The sequence below is a fragment of the Xyrauchen texanus genome, chromosome 40 (assembly GCF_025860055.1).
Source record: "Xyrauchen texanus isolate HMW12.3.18 chromosome 40, RBS_HiC_50CHRs, whole genome shotgun sequence".
Taxonomy (NCBI): domain Eukaryota; kingdom Metazoa; phylum Chordata; class Actinopteri; order Cypriniformes; family Catostomidae; genus Xyrauchen; species Xyrauchen texanus.
In genome coordinates this window covers 20550294-20574552 of record NC_068315.1, presented here as the reverse complement: position 1 = coordinate 20574552, position 24259 = coordinate 20550294, and the positions used below count along the sequence as shown (strand labels likewise).

At 37.1% G+C, this 24259-nt stretch overlaps 1 protein-coding gene across 1 annotated transcript; it reads left to right on the top strand.

Moving 5' to 3' along the window:
- Positions 1-20476: 20476 nt before the first annotated feature.
- Positions 20477-21807, top strand: bhlha15 (basic helix-loop-helix family, member a15). Its single transcript, XM_052111999.1, has 2 exons — positions 20477-20592; positions 21220-21807. The coding sequence occupies exon 2, from the start codon at positions 21250-21252 to the stop codon at positions 21802-21804; it is 555 nt and encodes a 184-aa protein (XP_051967959.1). The 5' UTR covers positions 20477-20592; positions 21220-21249; the 3' UTR covers positions 21805-21807.
- The last annotated feature ends 2452 nt before the right edge of the window (positions 21808-24259 follow it).

The following is a 24259-nucleotide window of genomic DNA, read 5'->3' as shown; positions in this document are numbered from 1 at the left end:
CTTGCCTCCGTGTCTGAGACTGTCAATCCGTGAATCTTATCATGTGGCATGTTGAGCGTGTTACCGTGGAGACAAAGTGCATGTGGAGGCTTCACACTATTCTCCGCAGCATCCACATACAACTTACCACGTGCCCCACCAAGAGCGAACCACATTATAGTGATCACGACGAGGTTACCCCATGTGACTCTACTCTCCCTAGCAACCAGGCCTATTTGGTTGCTAAGAAGAACTGGCTGGAGTCACTCAGCACAACGTGGATTCAAACTCGCAACTCCAGGTGTGGTGGTCGGCGTCTTTACTCGTTGAGCTAACAAGGCCCCCCCTTAAATAATATTTTTGTATTTTCAAACCAGTTAATTTAGATGTTACCACATGAAGCACATTTTTTTTAGATAAATTTATTTTCAGTGTGGGCCTGTCCACCATCTCCTTGTATCTTTATCCTGCGTTCACTCAGTTAGAAGAAATATCTTTGTAAACATCCTGTTATTGCTTGGCTGTCATCATTGGATCTTAGCCTACATAAAATGATTTGAAGGCTACTGTTGTAAAAAAAAAAAAAGGATTCTTTGGAGAATTTTGACGGGAAAGTTTTTATTTTCCACACAGATCAAAGGCAGTAGGCTCGATCACTGTTTTGAAACACAATAAGATGAAGTCCACCTGTTTTTTGGTGTTTATGTGACTCTATACTGATAGCTTTGTCTTTGTGCAAGTGCTGATGTACAGCAGGTTTACTGTGACGTAAACGTAACTTCCTCAACATACTCTTTTCCTGAGGATGGATGTCTGCAGCCAACTAGGGACCAAAGCAATGACAAAAACATCCTTCTAGCTCACTATCTGCCCCTGTGGCCTTGTCCCTCTCCATACACTAACTCTTGTTTGCAGGAAGGCCATGTTTCCTGAGTGACAGGGATTTGAAGGGGGTAGTTTTCTTTGTCATTGTTTATATGTTGTACCAGGTGCAGTGAAGAGCTGCTAAAGTCATATTATATTAGACATTTTTTAAAAAGAGATTTGAAAAGCAGATTTTTTTTCCCGCATGACTGTCTGTGATGGTGAGTTAAGATTGATTGTATTTACAATATAATGCATCATTTGGAATAATAGCATTTTTACTTGTTCTGTAGAAAAAAAACTATTTGCAGTATGTATTTTAAAATATCATGATATGCAGCCATGATATTTATTAATATCTAATATCTTGCTTTCTTGTTTAAAGGGATAGTTGTAAAAATTCTGTCATCATTTACTCTCTGTATTACTGGAACACAAAGGTAGATGTTAGGCAGAATGATACACATCATTCACCTTCATTGTATTGAAAAAGAAAATGCAACAAATTTGAATAGGGACTGAGACAAAAATTATGCCTATTTGCCCTTTTTGCATTCCATGGAAGAAATTAAGTCATGCGAGTTTTTCGGTATTCATTGTTGGTGAGTGGTGTTTGGTTATTGACATTTTATGACTGTGCTTTTGAAATTACAGCACATCTTGAGCTTGACGAACACATCTGAACATGTTGAGATTATGGACAAATGTGTTTTATGGGTAGTTGACATGAAATTCTTTTGGAAAGTTGACATGTTCTGTGATGTGATATCCTTAACCCTAACCCCATCAAAAACTATTTTACAATATGATATTATATGATATTGTATTTTATTATGTTATGTTATGTTTTTATTTAATTTAATTTGAATGATTTATTTATTTATTTATTTTTTTTTGCAACATTGTTGGCCTAATGTTAATTGAAAGACAACATGGAATATTTATCAAACTACATAACATTAAAAATGAACTTGTAAAAGCAAAAAGGTGATTAGAATGGTGAATGGTGACCAGTAACAGGACAGAAGATATATATACTTTTACTAATGCAAATTATGCAATTTTACATTCATATACTGTACAATTCATACTAAAATCTTGATTTAAAATGTCCATGGACATGTTCAGTTCTGTTGTTATTTTCATAAATACTTTTTAAATGTGACAGAAGGTAGTTACAAATGATTAGAGTAATAAGCGGATAAGTGACAAATGTGTTGCAATTACTGTACTTAAATCATTGCAAGTCTGGAACGCCTCCTGTTTTATTTTGAGACCATAATTTTCTGTGTCAAGGTTCTCAATAACATAGACTGTGACTTCTTACAGTCCAACTGCTAAGCCCCTCTTGATGGATTTACAACTCACTTGATGTATCATCAATTGCTCTTGATTTGACAACGGCATTGTCATCGGTACATTAGACATGTACAATGTACTCATGATGTGAATACATTTCAAATGCTGTCCCTAATTAAAGCTGATCATGTCTTTCGTAAGTGAGGCCAGAGATTGCACTGCTCCCTGTCTCTCGGGTTTAGTTGCATCTCCTGCTATTTCCAGCTGACCAGCTGTGACGGAGGTATGCCGATGGGACTCTCAGATTTAGTCAAGACGGGAGCCTCAGTTTCAGTTCCCGCCCCTCCCCTTCCCTCACATCAATCTCTCAACACTGTGTGTGTGTGTGTGTGTAGGGTGAAATGTTGTGTGTGTACGCATGGGCACCCTGAAGTGACCTCTAGCCAGATCACATCATTAGCCATAAATCTAATGGTACACACAATACAAACAAACACATTAAAGCTCATTTGGGCATTTTTCCTTACAGGCTGATTTACGAAGCCTTCCGCAACACCTGCCCTTCTTAACAGACGATTCCCTCCTCTCTACTCTGCCCTGCACGTGACCGATGTAGCCATTGCACTGGCTACCGCTCTGTCTCTATGTCTGTGAAGTACATGAAGGCGCTAATTGAGCAGCCTGTTTTGCCAGGCTGCGAATTCCCCTTGTGCTGAGCATTGATATGCCCCTTGAGAGCCTGGAATAGTGGCAAGATGCCAGAATTAGGATTGGTCCTCCACAATGAGCTCACCAAGGCCTGGACTAGTTGTGTAATGCTGCTCATGTGTCATTCCACAGAGTATGACACTTTCCACTTTGGATCTCATGTAATTTATCTTCAACAAGAGCCATGAGCAGGTGTTTTGATTTGGTTTTGTGCCGCTGACAATTAGAAAAGCTTCCCCGGAAGCTTGTTCTTGTTTTCTCTCTCCAGCTCTCACTCATTGCATTGTTGACATCCAAAAAGAGGTCCGTTCATGTGGTTGTGTAAGCATATGGGGATTAGATCTGGTAGCAGCTGTCTCTTCTAGCGTGATCGAGGGTGGGAATATTAAGAGTGGGGACATGTTAAAAGATTTAGTTTTCAATGATTCACTAAATGATTTGAAACAATACTCAGATTGATAAGGATTATGATTGCCAAAGGCAATATTTGGAACAGATGGATTTTCTGATGTCCTAGATTTAGTGTGCAGTGTTTTGACTGTAAAATGAGACAGTCATTTGAGGATACTTCTCTGTTTCAGAGCTACCAGCAAAGCAAAAACAAGCTTCTCAATATCAGCTGATAATTACTTTTTAAAATGCATAGTGGCAATACATAACAGGCAAACAGTTTCCTCAGAAGGAACTTTCATACTAGACTGATCACACTGAATTTGGCAACAAGAGGTCAAAAGTTCTGCAGCTGAAATCAGTCTTCCCTTAATGAAATTCAAACCACTTTCCTCAGTGGTTAAAACTGGAAATGTTGTTGACCAGTTTCTTGGTGAATTCTCCACTGGGTGGTGCCAAAAGGGAGTTTTAGTTGTAATAAAGCAATACAGTCAACAGGAATGCCCCAACCCCAAAAAACCCAACCCTAAACCTAACCATTAGTGTAGTAAAAATGTCATTTTAGTGTGAAAATGCAACCTCTAAATCACGCTCTGCATTGTTTTTGTGTAGTAATTTCTTCCAGTATTCCATGGGATCAGAACTCCTGTCTTGGAGATTGCTCGCACAACGTGCTATCAGGGGTTGCATTAACAGATTTTTTGAAACATTGATGGATAATTCCACATGCTGTCTGTCTGAGAAAGAAACAAGAAACCCATTTTAACCTAGTGCATTAGTTTGACTTCACTCTATCACTCTCCTGCTGTGTGTGTGCATGCCCTGTTTATAGATACATTTTGGCCTATCCTATAAAAAGTTTACAGGCACTATCAGCATTTACACCTAGTAATATGCGTCTCTTTTGACCAGCTGCATTCAGATTTCAAGAGGAGAGGGACTCTAATTTCATGACAGCATATGTAAATTATTACATCAGTGTGTTACTGCAGGATAATACAGCGATAAAAAGTATAAGAACAAATGAAAGAACAAAAACATGGCGTATCGTTTCTGCCAATTATAACTGCATTTAATCTTAGCTAAAATATTAAGTTTATAGCAGAATTCCCAGATAATTTAGTGGAGTGGCCTATTCAAGTTACGTGCATTTGTGCATGTATGCAAGGAACGCGAGGTGATAATCTGACGTGGTACACTCTGTGAGGTGATCATCTACGTTCTGCGACTCTTATCGTGTCCTTGAACAAAGTATAATATGCAAGGAAGGGCAGCTGTTGGAGTTTCTGGTGCCCCCTGAAGATAAGATGGTGCCCCTTGGGAGTTGGTGCCCTATGCAGACTGCGCAATGTGTGTACAGGGAGCAGCAGTACTGAATGCAACCCTAGTACTTATGAAATGAAAACAAGTATGATGGATAAAAATAAACCATAACAGAAATTTTACAACTCAGACCGCTAGTGACAGATAGAGAAAAAAATCTAGCGCCAACTCTGCAAGCTATCAGTACACAGGTAAAAGTAAACACATTTGAATACATGCAAAAATGTCTAATAAGGATGGTGCTTGTAAGGAATTGGCAGAATGGGATCAATTTCAGGATACATGAACATTCGGAAGCAGCATGTTGTTTTCCTGTGTGATTATGTTGCTTCATTCACAAAACACTGCCTGTGAAGTCATTGACTAGCTCGGCAGCAAGACAGCTACCTTAAGTATCAATCACAGCAAATATGAACAATAATAGTCCAGTTATGTTAAGCACATCAAACAGATTGCTTCCACGTGGCACTATAGGAATAGATGAGAAATCGCACCACCTATTCCTGGCAGAATATGTTGACAGTTATGTATTGTAGTCATCATTTTAAGAAATGAAGGCTGCGCAATCATACAATGTGCTCAGAGTCTATGATCTTAATCTCAGATCTTACATGTGACACACTTTGCATTGACATGCGTATTTGTTTATTTCTGTGCTCAGTCTTTCAAATCAGACCCTGGTAGAATCTTTCACTCAATGAATTTTGGACTGAAATGCAGTCAGCCTCGCAATAGGAGCAGGAAACCAGCACTCCAGTCATATTACAATTTAGTGACTGTCCCTCTGGTTGTACCATCCGCTACTGGCCTGGGTGTAGTTTTATGAGTATGACAGGATCTGTTGGATGGACTTTGCACTTAGTTGAATGGCAATACACAGCCATGACACTGGATACAAAGATGGCATCACATTTTTACAGCATTTCATTGCGAGTTTTTCCCTTTCTCTATTTTGAGATCAAGTATGCAGTATGCTGTCCGACTGGTACAGATCTCATCTGGCAGTTTCAATGCTTTAGTAAATTAGATGTCTGCCAGGCTCATAGCAGGTGATATTTTTTCTTTGCACAGACTGTTGTGAAGTCAGAGAAGAGACTTCCGAAAGCAGATTTGTTGGGGTCAGAGATTATAGGGCAAAGGTTGCAGATGTGTGACTCAACACATTAGAGTCAAAGTATTGGGCTGTCAGTCTGCACAGCATGTTCTCAACTGACCTCATTCTCAGTGAGACCTGCCTTTGATGTTTGTCTTAAACAAATTTGAATATTATTTGGAATTTACGTTAATCTGTTTTTATGTCACATCATAAAACACTAAAAATATATAGCAGAATGATACAGATTAGATTATACAAAATGTATCTAAAAGAAACCAAACAAAAAAAAACTTTTATTTTTTATTTTTTATGATGAGCTGAATAATATATATTATTCCAGGTCTATGAATTATTTACTTAGGTCAGTTTGAGACAATGACAATGACAATGACACCATACCATACCATAAAATACTATAAAAAAGACTTTTCCTCCATTTGTCATCTGAACATACAATCAAAATAAAAATGGGCTATATTCGATAAGTCTAATTGGCCGTAAAAAAGGCGACAATTTTGGTATTCGCGGTCAAAATTGACTGACCATTGAAAATGAATGGGAAAGACCAAAGCAGAGCAATTTTTTATATGTTAAATATAATTTTTTTATTTATTTATTTTTATTTTATTTATTATTACAGGGACAGTGCATATTAATTAACATTGCTGCCAATATGCCAGAATTAGCCAGAAGGCTATTTTTCGTCTGCAGTCCCAGGACAGATGTTAAAAGTCACCCTAAAAAAGACTAAAATTACATATATATATATAAAAAAAAATAAGTTGTACAATGCATTTAGTAAAAGATCCTATTATGTTAAAAAAATAAATAAAATAAAATAAAAAATACAGTCGAATTGCAGCAAACCAACAATCAAACAAACATCTGACAAAGACATAACATATACATACACAAGGCAAGAAGACTAGAGAAATGTGTTAATGTTGACAGCGCTGAAATTCAAGTAACCATTTCTTTAAATGGTTCTTAAACGTACAATAGGTTTTTAGATTTCTGATTGTTAAAGGAATGCGGTTCCATTCAGTAGCAGCTCGAACAGAAAAAGAAGTATGACCAAATACACTTTTTCTAAAGGGAATGACACAATCTCCCCTAATTAATAGATCAGCCACAATGTAGGAAAAACACTAGACAGAATTTACAGGGTGAGACTCTAAAACATCCTCAGTGCAAAACATACACACTGACTCACATAAATGCACTTACACACATCATTAACTGCTGAGACTATAACACAGAGCTTTATTTTTTACATTTGTCAAAATAAAACTTTCACAATGCTAAACACACACACACAGAAATGAAGTGGTGAGACAATAACACACACACACACACACACACACACACACACACACACACATAGAGAGAGATAGAGAGAGAGAGAGAGAGCATCAATAAGTGGAGCTCTGCAGACATCTTTTGGTCATTTTGGCATTACAAGTCATCTGCTGTTTTTCCAGCTGATGTCAGCAATCACACACACACACGCACACACATTCTGCTTATTCTGTGTCTTCTCTTTGTAATAGCATGTTCAGGTCTGATTGCAAGTATAATGACATTAACTGCAAAAACAGACACTTCAAATCAATTTTAAAATGCTAAACTTAAATAAAATAGTTTAATAATGTCTAAATATATATTCAAATGTATATCTTGTGATAAAATATAAAATTTGTTTACAACAAGCCATCAGAGTACACGGTAGGTGGCTACAGTCATCTACTGGCTGTTACTGCCATGACATGGTTTTCAAGTCATGTTATTTATATCATGTTCACCAGATGGCAGCTTTCTGCCTCCAATTTATGTCACATTCTCATATTTCTTTTGTTTTAACTTATAGAAGTGTAGGTTCTTTGCATGTAAATAAGATCAAAATAGCATACAATCCCAAAAGAAATGCATAATTGTATTGTTCTTACTTCAGGGAAGAAGAAATGGTATCAGTATCATCATATAAAAAGGGGGTTACACATAAATGACCATGAATACCAAAGGTAGGTGCCCTTTTTCAATACCACAGGAGTGTTAAAATGTCATTGTATTAAAGCCAAAATAAATTATTTTAATCTGGAAAATATTTACTTTTTATTAATTAGACATTCATACATCTTATTTAATACAAACAAAATCTCTTAAGATAACAAGTGAAATTTGACTGCTCAAAAAGATCATCTTCTTTTCATATGCATAAAAAACACCAAAAAAAAATCAGAAAACACAACAAAATAAAGCAATGATTATTTTAACGGTTTCTGGCTGCATTTCAAAAACAACTGAAAACTAGAAAAGTTTTATTTAGCAGGTGGTAGCCTAGTCTATTCAATATTTACCCTCAACTTTTCAAATGTCTTGTGCACGCTACATGTTCATGCACCATAAAAGAGTTTCAACTTATTCACATTGTGTATTAGTCTTACTGAATAAACTGCTTTGAGGAATATCCCAGAAAATGATTTGCACTGAACAGTGTGTCCTCTCAAATGCAAGACCCAGAAACCAGATCCATGACTGCAGCGCATATGCAGGCAGACTGCCGAGACTGACAGAGCTTTTTTATTTTTAAATTATAGTGACACAGCATATTGCAAAATCTAGCAAACATCCTTGCCCATATAAAGCTTCCACACAGGATTAGATGAAGAAGCTCAAAGAGCATGAGTCAACATTTGAGAGAACACAGAGTGTAACACTTTTTTGTGTTACCTTTAAAAACAGATATGTTTCTTTACTTGGTTGCTAATTAAAAGAAAACTCACATGAGTGATGGAACTCTAATGTCATCAGCAATTTGTGCCCCACAGTAAAATACTAAACCTCAGGATAGCCTGTACTGTACCTGCAGATACTGTACAATGCCAAAATGATCACACAGGAAGTTGTCATGTTGCTTCCGAATGTTCCAGTACTCTGCATCACTTTGGATAATAAAGTACACTGTAAATTTACTACAAAGTAATTGTAGCAGAAAATAATTAAGAAATGCTACTTATCAACTGGTCAACTGCAGGTTACTTTCCCACATACAGTAAGGAGAAGACTGCACATGTCATTTTGATGTAAATACTGTAAAAATACAGCATTTAAAATGTTTTTTAACTAAATAGTTTGAATAAATTGGGTAGCACTGTCCGGTGTCTATACATGTTTAGTCGCATACAAAAAGGCAGATTTTGGTTGACTTGAAGTCATCACATGGCCTTCTGTTTTACCATACAGTATATATTACAAAGCATATTTATGTCATTCAAGTAAGGTGGTATTATATTACAGTAACATCATGTCATAATAGAAATCCACAGGTTTCTTGAGCAACCACTGGGCAGTGCCATGACGATTCGGATTGCTGTCTGTTTTTGGACTGTTTTCTGGTTCTGGTCTCCAAAAGAACAAGCAATATAAAAACTACTGAAATGAGTGCTGCAGATGGACAACAAGTGTTAGTTGGAGTAAAAATTATTTTAGGCTCAACTTGTGCAGTTGTTGGCATTCATTACAACTAGATGTAGTTAATGATCTACTTAACTCACCTAGTGCAGACACTATGGACTGGAGAACTAAAACAGGCTCCCGTTACATATTTTAGAACACTTCTGTGTTCAGGAAAAAGGTAAATATGATTATGAACTGTAAAATGTACAAGCACCAAAATGCCATCCCATGATGCACGATTTTTGGCCTCATCATGATGAAATTTGTACTGTATGTAACCGTCTGCAGTCTTTCATTTCTTTCTTTTCTTTTTTTTTTACAACGCACACATAAAGTTTGGTCTTTGGGCTCTAATAACATAATGTCAGTTAAAATCCTGATGCCTTCATAATCAGTCATTGGAAATAGTTACAGTGGCATTAGCCTCAAGTGGCCTCTCTGTTCCAACTACAGCCAACTTCCTGCCACTCTAATTTAGTCTGTTCAGTAATTCACACCCAGAGCCAAATCAGCCCACCCTCACCTCTATTAGCTTTTGTGGCCAGGGACAGAAAAATACATGCAGACTAGTCACTGAAACTTTGTGTGGTATTAGATTCTCATAAATACATTTGATGTTTATTGTTTTTACATAAATATTAATAGAAACTGATTGTTAATATTATCTACATGAATGTATTTATATTTAAATGTTATATTAAATGTAATATACATTTTAGATTATGTATAATGTATATCTGAATAAATGAATCTATTAAATACATTAAGTATAATTATAGAATTATAAACAAATAATAAAATCTCAACTTTATATAAATATAAAAATAATATATATATATATATAAAATACTAATCTTAATTTTTATTTCTTTAAATGTATTAATATCTATAATATAACAGGGAAATTCATGTTTACATACTGTTGTTGAAGTTCTATCAAATATTCAGTAAAAGAAAAATTATGAAGGTGCTTTTTAATTTTCCTTGATAATGAAAAGTCATCATTTGAATTTAAGCTTAAGATGTAAAAACACTTGTGTTTACAAATACATCTTAAATCACTCTCACTGTTCAGACTGTCTGTCCAGCAAAGCTGCTGTACGAGGCACTTCCCAGCTTATCCAAAAAAGGTTGCGACGGCCAAGGCTGACGTTTCATTTTTGTCCTTTACCCAGAATGCAGAGGGGCAGCAGACTGTTGTAGTGGGGCATTCGGCTCTCAAGCGCCACTGGCTCTGATTTGCATGCTCAGAATAAGCTCAAAGGCATCCAATTACACAGCTCTCATGGATTGTTTGGTGTCACTTGTCATCTGTTTGAGGGATATGATGATTCTGCTTGTCGAGTGTAAAAGGATAGGTTGAAGTTCTGCTCCACTTTTTTGTGAAGTGTTACCACTCATTTGGTGGGACATCAGCGCAAACCCACTTAAAATAGTGAGCCTACTCCCTTTTAGGTGGCAGGCTGATTTTCTGTCAGTGCTTTGACCCCCTACAAGGTCTGTTGCCATAGGTGCAAAACCATCTTTTAGGGTTGAACATATCGCCCTACACTGTAATAAAATGATCAGAAAGCTGGCGCAGAGTACACAAAGGAATGCAGTGTAGTACACTAGTAAAACAGCTGTAAATCCACAAATGAAACATGAGCTCAGGGGATACAGCTGAGAATATTAGTCTTTGATTTGTGTTCTTAACTGAAAGTTTCTGAGAAACATTTATAAAACCAAATCATTTTTCAATCAAACATTTCCGTTATGTCAGAAGGAGTTGTAGTGGTATTTATGGTAATTTTGGTTGTTCTCTTTAGAAGCATACAGGTGAAACTCGAAAAATTAGAATATCGTGCAAAAGTTCATTAATTTCAGTAATTCAACTTAAAAGGTGAAACTAATATATTATATAGACTCATTACAAGCAAAGTAAGATATTTCAAGCCTTTATTTGATATAAATTTGATGATTATGGCTTACAGCTTATGAAAACCCCAAATTCAGAATCTCAGAAAATTAGAATATTACATGAAATCAATAAAAAAAAAGGATTTTATATACAGAAATGTCGGCCCTCTGAAAAGTATAATCATGCATATGTACTCAGTACTTGGTTTGGGCCCCTTTTGCATTAATTACTGCCTCAATGCGGTGTGGCATGGATGCTATCAGCCTGTGGCACTGCTGAGATGTTATGGAAGACCAAGATGCTTCAATAGCGGCCTTCAGCTCTTCTGCATTGTTTGGTCTCATGTCTCTCATCTTTCTCTTGGCAATGCCCCATAGATTCTCTATGTGGTTCAGGTCAGGCGAGTTTGCTGGCCAATCAAGCACAGTAATACCATGGTCATTGAACCAGGTTTTGGTACTTTTGGCAGTGTGGGCAGGTGCCAAGTCCTGCTGGAAAATGAAGTCAGCATCTCCATAAAGCTTGTCTGCTGAAGGAAGCATGAAGTGCTCTAAAATGTCCCGGTAGACGGCTGCGTTGACTCTGGACTTAATAAAGCACAGTGGACCAACACCAGCCGATGACATGGCTCCCCAAACCAACACAGACTGTGGAAACTTCACACTGGACTTCAAGCATCTTGGATTGTGTGCCTCTCCATTCTTCCTCCAGACTCTGGGACCTTGGTTTCCAAATGAGATGCAAAATTTGCTCTCATCAGAAAAGAGGACTTTGGACCACTGAGCAACAGACCAGTTCTTTTTTTCTTTAGCCCAGGTAAGACGTTTGACATTTGAAGCCCATGTCCAGGACCCATCTGTGTGTGGTGGCTCTTGATGCAGTAACTCCAGCCTCAGTCCACTCCTTGTGAAGCTCCCCACACATTTGAATGGCCTTTTCCTGACAATCCTCTCCAGGCTACGGTCATCCCTGCTGCTTGTGCACCTTTTTCTTCCACACTTTTCCCTTCCACTTAACTTTCTATTAATGTGCTTTGATACAGCACTTTGAGAACATCCAACTTCTTTTGCAATTACCTTTTGAGGCTTTCCCTCCTTGTGGAGGGTGTCAGTGATGGTTTTCTGCACAACTGTCAGGTCAGCAGTCTTCCCCATGATTGTGAATTCAACTGAACCAGACTGAGAGACCATTTAAAGGCTCAGGAACCCTTTGCAGGTGTTTGGATTAATTAGCTGATTAGAGTGTGACACTTTGAGCCTACAATACTGAACCTTTTCACAATATTCTAATTTTCTGAGATTCTGAATTTGGGGTTTTCATAAGCTGTAAGCCATAATCATCAAATTTATATCAAATAAAGGCTTGAAATATCTTACTTTGCTTGTAATGAGTCTATATAATATATTAGTTTCACCTTTTAAGTTGAATTACTGAAATTAATGAACTTTTGCACGATATTCAAATTTTTCGAGTTTCACCTGTATCTAGGCTATTAAAAAGTAACAGCGGCCTGGGCATGACATAAGTAGCAATCTCTTATATTCTGTTTCATAGCGGCCCTGTCTTAGTACTTTTAATGGGAGGGGACTGTGGGGTCTTTAATTTCAGATGCTTGGAGCAAACCTGTGACAAGTCTATGGAATTCATGATGAAGAAACCAAAGCTGCCTGTCCCCTCTTGTCCTGAGTTTGATTGAAGTACCATATGTGTTCAGCTGCGTGCTTGCTCCTCCCCATGCAGGCCTGATAGAGGGACTGTGTGTATATAATGTGTATATCTGTTGCCAGCTGGGAACAATATCCTGATGCTGAATGAGTGTGTTGAGGAAAGCTCCAGCATCAGTGATTTTGTTGCCAGAGGAGCACACTGAACATCCAGTCTCCTCAGAGATGGAACTTATTTACTGAAAACAACAACAACAACAAGCCAAACTGGTCACCACCACTGTCAGATGTTGTTTTTTTGGATGCTGGTGTTTTAAACTAGATAAAACAGCAATAGATTAAACCTTGCTAAACCAGCAGCTTCATCTGCGAAGGTTTGCAAAGTGTTTCGGTTTGAACAAACACTATTAGTATTCTGTTTCAGGTGTAAAGCTCATTAATGACCACTAGGTGTCAAAAATTTCAAACGGAGGTTGTACTCTCAATAGTGTCCAACAGAGGGCGCTTCGCACTGGCCTTGTTCATTCGCCTAATCATCCGCATCCTGATGATGACTGAAATGTTCTTCCATCCATGAATCTACGGAGCTCGACTGCTCGAGGGACACGCATGAAGACAGCACTTTACTCTTTCTGTATCCATCTCTTTTTGCCTTATTTGTTCTCTCTCACACACTCCGAATTGTTTTAGTATATTGTCTGCTGTCTGTTTAGAAATGATTCAAGCAACTTCCTGACACTGACACTGGAAAGGTTCAGTAGAGCTCCCTCAATGCAATTTAATATAGGACTAATTAAAAATACGTGTAACATTAGCTTGTAATAATTCATTAATTTACATGCAAATTAAAATGACTTTAACTGTATTAAATCATTTATTTGGTAAAATAATTAATTTATATATAAAACTTGTACATTTAAGGGAATAGTTCGCCAAAAAGGACGATTCTTTCTTGATTTATTCACCCTCATGTATTTCCAGATGTGTATGTCTTCTACTGAACACAAAAGAAGATTTTTAGGAGAATATCTCTGTTCTGTAGGTCAGTACTATGCAAGTCAATCGTGACTGAAACTTTGAAGGTTCAAAAAGCAAATAAAGATAGCATAAAAGTAATCCACACGACTCCAGTGGTTAAAACTATGTCTTCAAAAGTGATATAATATGTGTGGGTGAGAAACAGATGAGGGGCGGGGCCAGAAGGTTCTCACGGGGTGACAGCCACCCCAACTCGGACCCCGTTCGCTGGAGATGGTGCGCAATGGCTTAAACTGTCTGTATCGTGCATGGTCCCATGGATCGTTGTGCCCCCCCCACACACACACACACTCAGACGTAAAGTGGAGCACAGAATTCATACGGTCAGATAACATGACCGGTTGCCACTCCTTATTCTACTCTTGCCAACCTGTGTTAAAAATTGTGGACATGCCCCTGAAACAGATAAATATTTATGTGATTTTTTACTATTAATCCTCACATTCTTCTTTTGTTTTTTGCCGATTTGCAGTATTTGTGCATATTGCCACCTTCTGGTCGGGCTGGTCAAATATGGAAATGATATTATATCTATTATAATAACTATTATATCGCTTCTGAAGAGATTAAATCCTACTTCTGAAGGATTTAACCACTGGAGTCATTTTAATTACTTCCATGCTGCCTTTATGTGCTTTTTGGAGACTCAAAGTTGTGGCACCAATTCACTTGCATTGACTGGACCAACAGAGCTGAGATATTTTTCAAAAAATCTTTATTTGTGTTCAGAAGAAGAAAGTAATTCACATCTGGGATGGCATGAGGGTGAGTAAATGATTAGAGTAATTATATTTTTGGGTGAACTATTCCATTAAAGTCACAAATGAAGGCCTTTTATACAATTTCTGCTGCACTGACAAAAGTTGTGACCTGCAACTGTTATTTTGAGGATAAATTTCAATGTTTATTACAGCAATTGATATAACCCATAAAAATGACCGTAGTCAGGAAAAAACAAACACTTAATTGAGATGATGCCACATGAAGCACATTTTTTTAGGTTACAAAACTACTTTTACAGTGAGCATGCAATTCAGAATAAATGTCAACTAGTGAAACCTGCATTTGGTCTGTTTTATATTGCAGATCACATTGTAAGTGAGTTGGAAAAGATAAAAAAAGGTGCTGATGAGTTTTTAAATGCTTTTATGCAGGGCCTTTATTTGTCAAGCACTTGTTTCAGCATTGCGGTGTTTGCAAGTTGGTGCTTATTTGTATGTTTGTATTTATTTACAGGGTGGGACAGATGGGTGGAGGCTCTGAGAGGATGCCACCCACACCTGTTGAGCACAGAGGTGTTGATCCAGTGGGTGAAGGAACAAAGGATTAGGTCTCTACTTTAACAGAGAGATTTCCTCTATGCATACAGATGGCGTGTGTGTGTTTCTTCACCGACTTCGTCACATTACCTATTGAGTCAGCTCTCTTCTGAGTCATCCATTTCAAGGTTGCCTAGTGACAGCGGCAGTGAAAATGTTTCCTATTGCGCATTCGCTGATGCTTGGCACCAATATTTATTCAAGCACTGCAGTAAGAGGGCAGGAGAAAATAATTCATACATTTTCAGATGATTGCATGGATGTTTGGCCATCTGTACAAAAAAATGTTTCCCTTGTTTTTAATGCTTACCTTATCTATATTTTTTTTTTAAAAAGTGTATACAGTTTAAGGTGGGACTAAATGTGCTTTCACAGGTTCAAGTCAAGCTAAGATCAAAGTTGTTTTCAGGTTCTGCACTGTGCCTTATGTCTTTATGTAACTTATGAGGCATTGATTGGCAGTATCACAGCGTTTACAAGTGGTAGCCTACTATATTTTTGTTTGTCCTCATGATAGACTATAGGTCTTTGCTGTTGGTGCTCCTCTACACAGGACAGCATTGCATGATGCTCCACCTAGAGGACAAAATATCCTCTATGGCTCACATCACTCCCTTCATTAAAGTCTTCCTCAATCTTGAAAAGGAAGAAACAAGTTGTGAAAACTCTGATCATTAGGTTATCTAACTGAGCAAAGTTTAAATAAGCACATAAACCACATTTTGTGTAAAATTGTGTAAAGCTTGTTTGGTTTCCAACAGTGTGTATATGAAGTGTGTACGTAGTGGTTTAAAGGTTTCCTGTGAAACGTCATGTAATAATAGAAGGTCTTCTGTTGCTATCCAAATATTTACCACTACTGAGTGATGCACAAGTTTCAAAAAGTGCTTCTGAAGATTAATTTGAAGTGTTTCCTGTTTGGTTATCATCCACCTAAACAAGAAGATAACCTATTCTAAAAAGCAGGTGGATACATCTACTTTGTATATTCATATGTCAGTTCTGAGGCAACCCCTCTAAGCTGTAGGATTTATCAATGCAGAACTGCAAGGATTTTCTTTGTTCTCCCAAAAGCAGTAGAATTTTATAATTTTCAAGTTGAGATTTGGTCATTGGTAATTCAATTGTCAACAATCATTTTTATTTGTATAGCACTTTTCACAACACACATAGTTTCAAAAAGCAGCTTTGCAGATAATTATGCTGTAACAGAAAATGTAGCAGTCTTGTCATAATGTCTTAAAGTCCTCATAGTGCTATTTACATGAATGACGTGATTGTAAAAAATGCCTTAAATATTTGTCTAATGGCCCACAGAGAGCAAGTCAACGGTGACTGTGTGGCAAGGAACACAACATTGCATAAGATGTTAGTTAATGGAGAAAAAATTATCTTGGGGGAAACCAGACTCACCAGGAGGAGCCAGATCCACTCTGGCAATACAGCATGAATAGAATGCAAATATTAATAATGATCTATGTGGAATACAAGTCCAGTTGTTTGCATTGTCTGCAAATAGCTCTTTTCAGAAACTAATAGTTCAAGTCCTAGTTGCTGATTAGTCCATATAACATATAGTAGCACAACTTTGACACAAAAAACGTCTGTGTATATCATCGTGCAGCACCCATTGAGGAGTGTTCTGTTTTTTGTTCTTTCATGGTATGTATATTTCAGCAGTATGGCATTTTATTACTTAATAAAATTACATTTAATGGAAATTTGTGGACTTGTTATGTATCAAAAAGCAACCATTTTTAAATTTATTTTATTTTAATTATTGCTTAAACTAGGTATATATCTTATTTTACATATTATTTGCATATGTTTACTAAAAGAAATGTAGGATGAGCTTAAAGCACAATAAATGCATGCATTTTTTTTCTAGACAGTTAATGTCTCTATTATTGTAGATGTCTTCTGTAGGCATATATTTGTATATGTCGTCTAATGCAGCATTTCTCTAGAATCTGTCAAACAAAACTGAGATAACAGGTTGTACTTTTTCTCTCTCTCGTTTGACTGGCTTTTGGGTCATGGAAAAACTGACTTGTCCCCCTCTCCCCTCTTTTATGATGCTGCATGAGTCAGTCTCATGAATCCACTGGTTCCTGGTTGATGTTTTGTCCAGTCAGATCAGGGATGATGACACAAGTAACAGTATGACATCAATACATGTTGCATGAAAAATGTCTCTCAGATTGCAGACATACTGGTGTATCAAAAGTGTGCATAAGCTCTAAAGGTAGTTTGCAGTTCATTATGTAATTGTAAGGGGATAAACTGAGGGGCATTTTTAGCACAATGTCTTTTCAATGAAGCATTCCAGATCATTTTTAAACCGGTTAATTAATCAACTGTTTTTGACAGTGCTGATATTTAGTATAACAGCACAAAGTTTTTCACTATTAGCATCACTCTGCTTGTCTGTTCAACTATTTAAGTTAGCAGAGCAAAAATAGACAAAATTACTGGCCATGATGTGTCTAAACTCTCACAATCATGCCATTTTGAATATTAGTGTGTGTCAGATTACCTGCGGTTTTGTGCCTTCATCCAAATTGCAGCCATGCTGATATTCAGTACAACAGCACTCTTGCTCGTGTCTATTTAATTATCTAACCATCATCCATTTTGTTCTTTCATGTTTTAAACACTGCTACAAAGACTAAAGAAACTTTCAGGTGATGAGTGCAGGTGTACAGCGCAGCAAGAAATGGCTTGCTGTTTAAACAGCTATTTTTAAGCTCAACCTTGGATGCAGCAGCTGTGAGCTATGGGCTTTGATTTTTAATTATAAAAACGTATATATGTTTATCACTACTCAAAGGTTTGTATGTATGGTGACTAATCTCCCTAAGTTCTCATCAAACACACTATTAGGCGTCTGACAATGTTTTCATTTGTCTTTTAACACTGTCAGTTCCAGTCACTGGAATGTAGCACTTAGCATGGGGTTGCTAATGAGTGACTTATTTACCTAAGGGAGCAGCGACTTTAAAGATGTAACCACCATGTAGAGTATGCAAATCAAAGAGTTATCTCGAAACACCCATCATGTTGAATACCATGTTGAACAGTTGTAAACTACAGTCAGGGCAATATATGCTATACAAGGTGCAATATATCAGTACTACTAAATACTGATAAACTACTACTAATGTGGATATGGGTTGGAAGTGTGTGTGTTTGCATGAATGACTTTTTAGATATGTATGCTCTTTTGTTTTGTTTACATAGTTCTTATGCCTATTGGTGAACATGGTGTTGCATGAGGTTGACTGCCTGTGGCACTTTTCTTACAAGCAGATTGTTATCTGTATAAATGGTGTATACCGGAGGTTTCACACTAAATAAACGAAGGGTTGGGATAGAAACTGTTTCCATGCTCTCAGCACTCAGCCCTTGCTACACTAGACCAAAGCAGGGAGCCTTGCCACCAGTGTGTCGCCAACTTCCACAGTGACCAAGGACATCGGTGATGGGGGAGGGTTCATTTGAGCTGATAGCTCCTGAGAGTTAAACAGGTGTGCAAAAAGTACTTGTTTTCAAAAAATCTCTGATAACAATTCTGTCATCATTCAGCCACACTTGTTCTAAGCTTTGACCTATGGCCAAACCTATGACATTCTTCCTTCTGTGAAACATAGAAGGAGATGTAATGCATAATGTTATGTCCACAGTAATTAATTTGATGAAGTATGAAAGTTTTCAGTTTCCCTTTTAAATGTCACAGTAGTTTCTGGCTCATTTTTGATACATTTATGCATCTAATCCACACTTGAAAAGTGTTTTCCATAACTAAAAATGATTACTTTCGAAAAACCTCTCTAGTACTGCATACTGTACTTTGAAAAACAATGATGTTAGGAAACAGAAATCGTATTAGTGTGGAAGTGGCCTGAGGCTGCCCAACATCTCCTTTTGTGTGCCATGAAAGAAAGAAAGTCTTATGGGTTTGGACTGGAACAACATGACTGTGAATAAATGATGACAGGATAAACAAAATTGCTTCACAAGATCAAAATGGACTGATTTTGATGACTCCATCCTTATAATGGATTGACAGTGTATTATTGGTTACTGTGATGCTGAAAAAGGAGCAGTTTCACTGCTCATGTACAAAATAAACATGTCTGTGTTTGGTATGTCTGATACCACAGTTTATGAAGGGTGGTTCTCTGCATACATCTACACACACGGTTTGATAACAACTCGAGGCAAAAAGGCATTGTCTTGAAGTCAACCTCTGCTAAATGCTTAAATGGTATGCATGCAGGAGTAATTTGAAATGCAAAGGCCTAGGCAAATATTCAACAGTGTTTTAACTTGATAAAGTGCCATGGAAACAGTACATCCTATCACTCGCGTCATCTGCAGGAAACCCACCAATACATCGTTTTTCTTTCTTACCTTCTTTCTTTCTGCAAGAAAAAACGGAATATGGACTCATTTATGTTTATTCACTGAAAAGTCTAGAGTTTGATGACTGTAATATTGTTAAAGGAATAATTCAGCCAAAATTGAAAATGCTCTCAACATTTACTCACCCTCATGCCGTCCCAGGTGTGTGAGTTATTTCTTCTGCAGTACATAAACAAAGCTTTTTTAGAAGAATATCTCAGCTATGTTGGTTCTCACAATACAAATGAATGGGTTCCAACATTTTGAAGCTCCAAAAAGCACATAAAGGCAGCATAAAAGTAACCCATAAGACTCCAGTGGTTAAATCCATGTCTTCAGAAGCGATATGATAGGTGTGGGTGAGAAACAGATCAATACTGAATATATAAGCCCTTCTTTACTATAAATTCTCCTTCCTACCTAGTAGGTGGCGATATGCACAAAGAATGTGAATCACCAAAAACAAAAGAATGTGAAAGTGGAGATTTATTGAAAAAAGGGACTTCTGTTTCTCACCCACACCTATAATATTTCTTCTGAAGACATGGATTTAATCTCTGGATTACTTTATGCTGCCTTTGTGGGCTTTTGGAGCTTCAAAGATTTGGTCAACATTCACTTGCATTGTGTGGACCTACAGAGCTGAGATATTCTTCTAAAAATCTTGTGTGTGTGTGTGTGTGTGTGTGTGTGTGTGTGTGTGTTCAGAAGAAGAAATAAGTCATACACATCTTAGATGGCATGAGGGTGAGTAAATTATGAGACAATTTTCGTTTTTGGGTGAACTATCCCTTTAAGATAATTTATAAGCCATTCGTTCTAATAGACTTAAAGTGAAAATAGCACCAGCAGCTGTATTGCAGAGAACTGGTACCATTATCAGAGAGCATTAGAAAGTTTCAAATCGCTATTTCCGATGCATGCGCCAGTTCATGAGCGTCTCGAGACAAAACGTGTCCCCTCATTTGATTGGCCACAGAAGCGCGACGTGGACATAGAGAGCAGCAACAGGTAGAGCGCGCATGTGACCGTTATCATTTCATTCGGCGGCTGTCAGGACGACAACAGCTTCTCACTTACTCGTTATCGCTCACCGTGAGGCTCGTTTCGAGAAGACTCATCACTTTGATTTGGGTGGAAATTTATTTTAAGGTAAGCAGAACTTTTTTTATTCGCAAGTAGACAGAATTGACAGCTAGTTGTTGGTGCAAGACAGATAGTGTCAAAGTAAATTCGTTGCTTACTTGGTAAATCCAGTTGAATTGTGTCAGGATATGTTCATTGAAAGATCACTATTAGCCACCCTCTTCTTTTAGTCCAATTTTGACAATCAAAGTTTCTGCTTCAACATAACACTTAAGCAATTAATGATATGCTGTAACAGTTGTAGCAAGGACACTGACAAAAATGTTAACCTAAAATGTGTTTCAACATCTAAATTAACTGTTGCTGTATTTTTCCCAAGTCAAAAATATATTATTTGTTTTTATCACAGACTCAACCTCAATACATTAGGTTACACCAACAAAACTAATTGTAAGGGTTAGATCAGGTAGAAATATAGCCCCTTAAGGTAACAATTGCCGTTTTTACAGTTTAACAATAGTGTAGTAATGGATTATAGTAATAGATTATCTACTCATTCCCAGTTACCAAATATTGATAAAGCATGCTTGTCCTTCATATACTAGAATGCATTTTATATGTCACTAAAGACTTGTTATTTTGCATTATGAATGTTTGTTTCCTCCCAACAAACATATATTATAATTGTTCTAGGGCCTACACCAGTGTGTGGGTTAGTCAAGCATGAAGTCCAAAGGAAAAGGGTCAAAGCGGGGCAGACAGTCTTGGGCAGAGCAGGACGACCCAGACTTCACCCTGGAAACAGAGCCAGGTTCCAGCGAACAGGAGGGTTCGGAGGCATCCATGAGGCTCGGTGGATCATGGAGAACGTTGAGAGGTGAGGGGCATGGTGGTACACGGGTGGGCAAACGTCGTAGACGACAACGCGGCAGTGCTAAGGAACGCAACGTGCGCAGGCTGGAGAGTAATGAGAGGGAAAGGCAGAGGATGCACAAACTTAACAATGCTTTTCAGGGCCTACGAGAGGCCATTCCTCATGTTAAAACAGACAAGAAACTTTCCAAGATCGAAACTCTGACACTGGCCAAGAATTACATCAAGGCCTTAACCACCATCATACTGGGCATGTCTAATGCCTGCCTGCCTCATGCGGAGGGTCACGTGGAGATGAACGCCTCCCGGCTCCTGCAGTGCTATCAGCAGCATCTGGAGGAGGAGGGGGAGGAGGGTCTCTCCAGCTACCTGAGCCAAATTCACAGCTTCAGCCAAGACAGCTAACACATGCTGCCATTGAATGAACTCAAAGATACAGTGCTGAATGAGAGGGCATTCCAGAGGCAAAACAGATGGAAGTGAATGCATGATGACAGTACCAGCTCTCAAGACAAAAGAAAAGGGTTGATTTGGAAAACCTATTCTGTGAAAATGAGTTTACATGCTAAATCTGGTCCACAAACATGCTTTGATGAAGAAAACTATGTGCAGAATGTATAGTTAATAATGCAAATAACCCAGTGTATTCTGTACACAAATATTGTGGATGTTATTAGACATCCTCAAATCAAAATTCATAGCAAGTAACTCTGTTGCTATTGGTCTTTTATGAAGAAAAAAGGGGACCATTTGTAGGGTTAGCCTATTTCATATCCAGAAATTATAAAAGGCAAAATTGTGGAGTAGATTTTATATTTATTGAGAGAAAATAAACCATGCACAACATGACACTGAGGGGAGTTTAGAGCACCCAAATAACAGCGCCACTGCTGTTACGTAATGTAGCATCTCATCACTAAACGTATTTGTCTACACTTAATAATTGAAAACTATAATGTCTTTTTATTTTTCCACTGATAAAACCCTTTAGACACAAACACATCTGCTGGGTTTTGGAAGTCCACAAGGGGCAAAGTTTTAGAAACTTTATCATTTTTATCTATAATATCATTATAGATCTTTCTAATTTTCTCTCTCCCTCTTTCTCGCCTGCATATATTTAAGAAGTTCTTCTTTATATGCACAGCAGTAGCCTTAAATAATGCTCTAAAAGGATGTGACACAATTGATTTCTCTCATTGTAGCTTCACATTAAGACCTTAAATACCATCATTCAATATTATAACATAAATTATCCAAAGTTATACATCCATATTTACAACATACATTAACTTAATACAATAGGAATAAAACTGACTATTAATTCTGATAAAAATGTATTTTGAAAGATTTAGTATAAATACTGTTACTCTCTGAGATTGTGCTGGCTTTAACTGGAATTACATCATATACACTTATTAGAAATGAAATGTCTTTACATCCTGAGAAAAGAAACACCGTCTTTACATTGTCAAGTGTCAAATTAAATAGTGCTCTTTCTTCTGTTGCCACCAACAAGAGCTATTTCCTGTTTAGACAGTATCACTGTGCTATGTCAGCTTTCAGTAAGTTTAGAAAATACCCAACAATGTAGTACAAGCAGATAATTAAAGTGGTATTACAGACATTTATTTTCTTGGGCACTCCTTATGACATTTTCACAGCTGATATGGTCCCACTTTATATTAAGTGTCTTTAACTTCTATGTACTAACATTACATGCAATACAGTGTATTTATTGTGTAACTAAATGTTGTTCTGCAAAATTCTCACAAGATTCACTTTTGTTGCAACAGAGGTTGATATACAGCTAGGTTTAGAAGTAGGGTAAGGTTAGGGTTTAGGGTAAGGACTGAGGAAGGGGTTAGGGGTCAGGTTAACAGTGTAACTACAAATGTAATACAATGCATTTAGTTTAAATGTAAGTACAATGCAACAACACATATGTACATAATAAGTACATCATTTTATCAAATGCTTAAGTACAATAGTAGTTATATACACCTAATATTAAGTGGGTTCACATATATATATATTATTCTGGTAACACTTTACAATAAGTTTTCAATTGTTAACATGAAAACAACGTACAACACGTTTACAGCATGTTAAACTTGGTTAATGTTAATTTCAACATTAACTAATACAACTTTTAAATGTAAAAACGTATATGTTAGCATTAGTCAATGCACTATGCACTAACAACAACTAACAATGACCAATTGTTGTTGTTTTTTTTATAATCAATTAACATTATCCAAAATTAGTTAATGCTGTTTTAAAAAATTGTCCATTGTTAGTTCATGATACCTAATGCATTAACTAATGAAAACAATTGGAACCTTTTTGTAAAGTGTTGCCACTATTTTCTTTCCCCCTTCTTACTGATGTACAATGACATTGCAGCCAAGCTGAAAACTCCAGAATCAGGTGTTTGTTTAAAGTTGTGTTGTTTGTGATGTTTATGACAAAATGCTTGTAGAGTACCTTCAGAAGCTAATACTGTGAATTGTGACTTTTTTTGTATTTAATGCCGCTGGATTCCAATAAATAATCAAAAAAGAAAATGGACACAACCTAATATGACCACAGACAAATAAATAAACATTAAATTAAGATCCTCTATCCAAAAGTACCATGTAAAAACCTAATGTCAAGAAATTGTAGATTTCTCATTATCCACAGGAGCACTCAAAATAAGAAATTAACACTTAAGCTTACTGGAGAATGTGAGTGCAGCTGAAGTGCAAATAAAAACAGCCATTTGCACACACAGGAGCTTGAACGCATTTCAAGTTGGAGTGAGTAACTACGCTCTACAGAAAAGAGAACAAGTCATGGCTACAGTAGAAATGTTTTG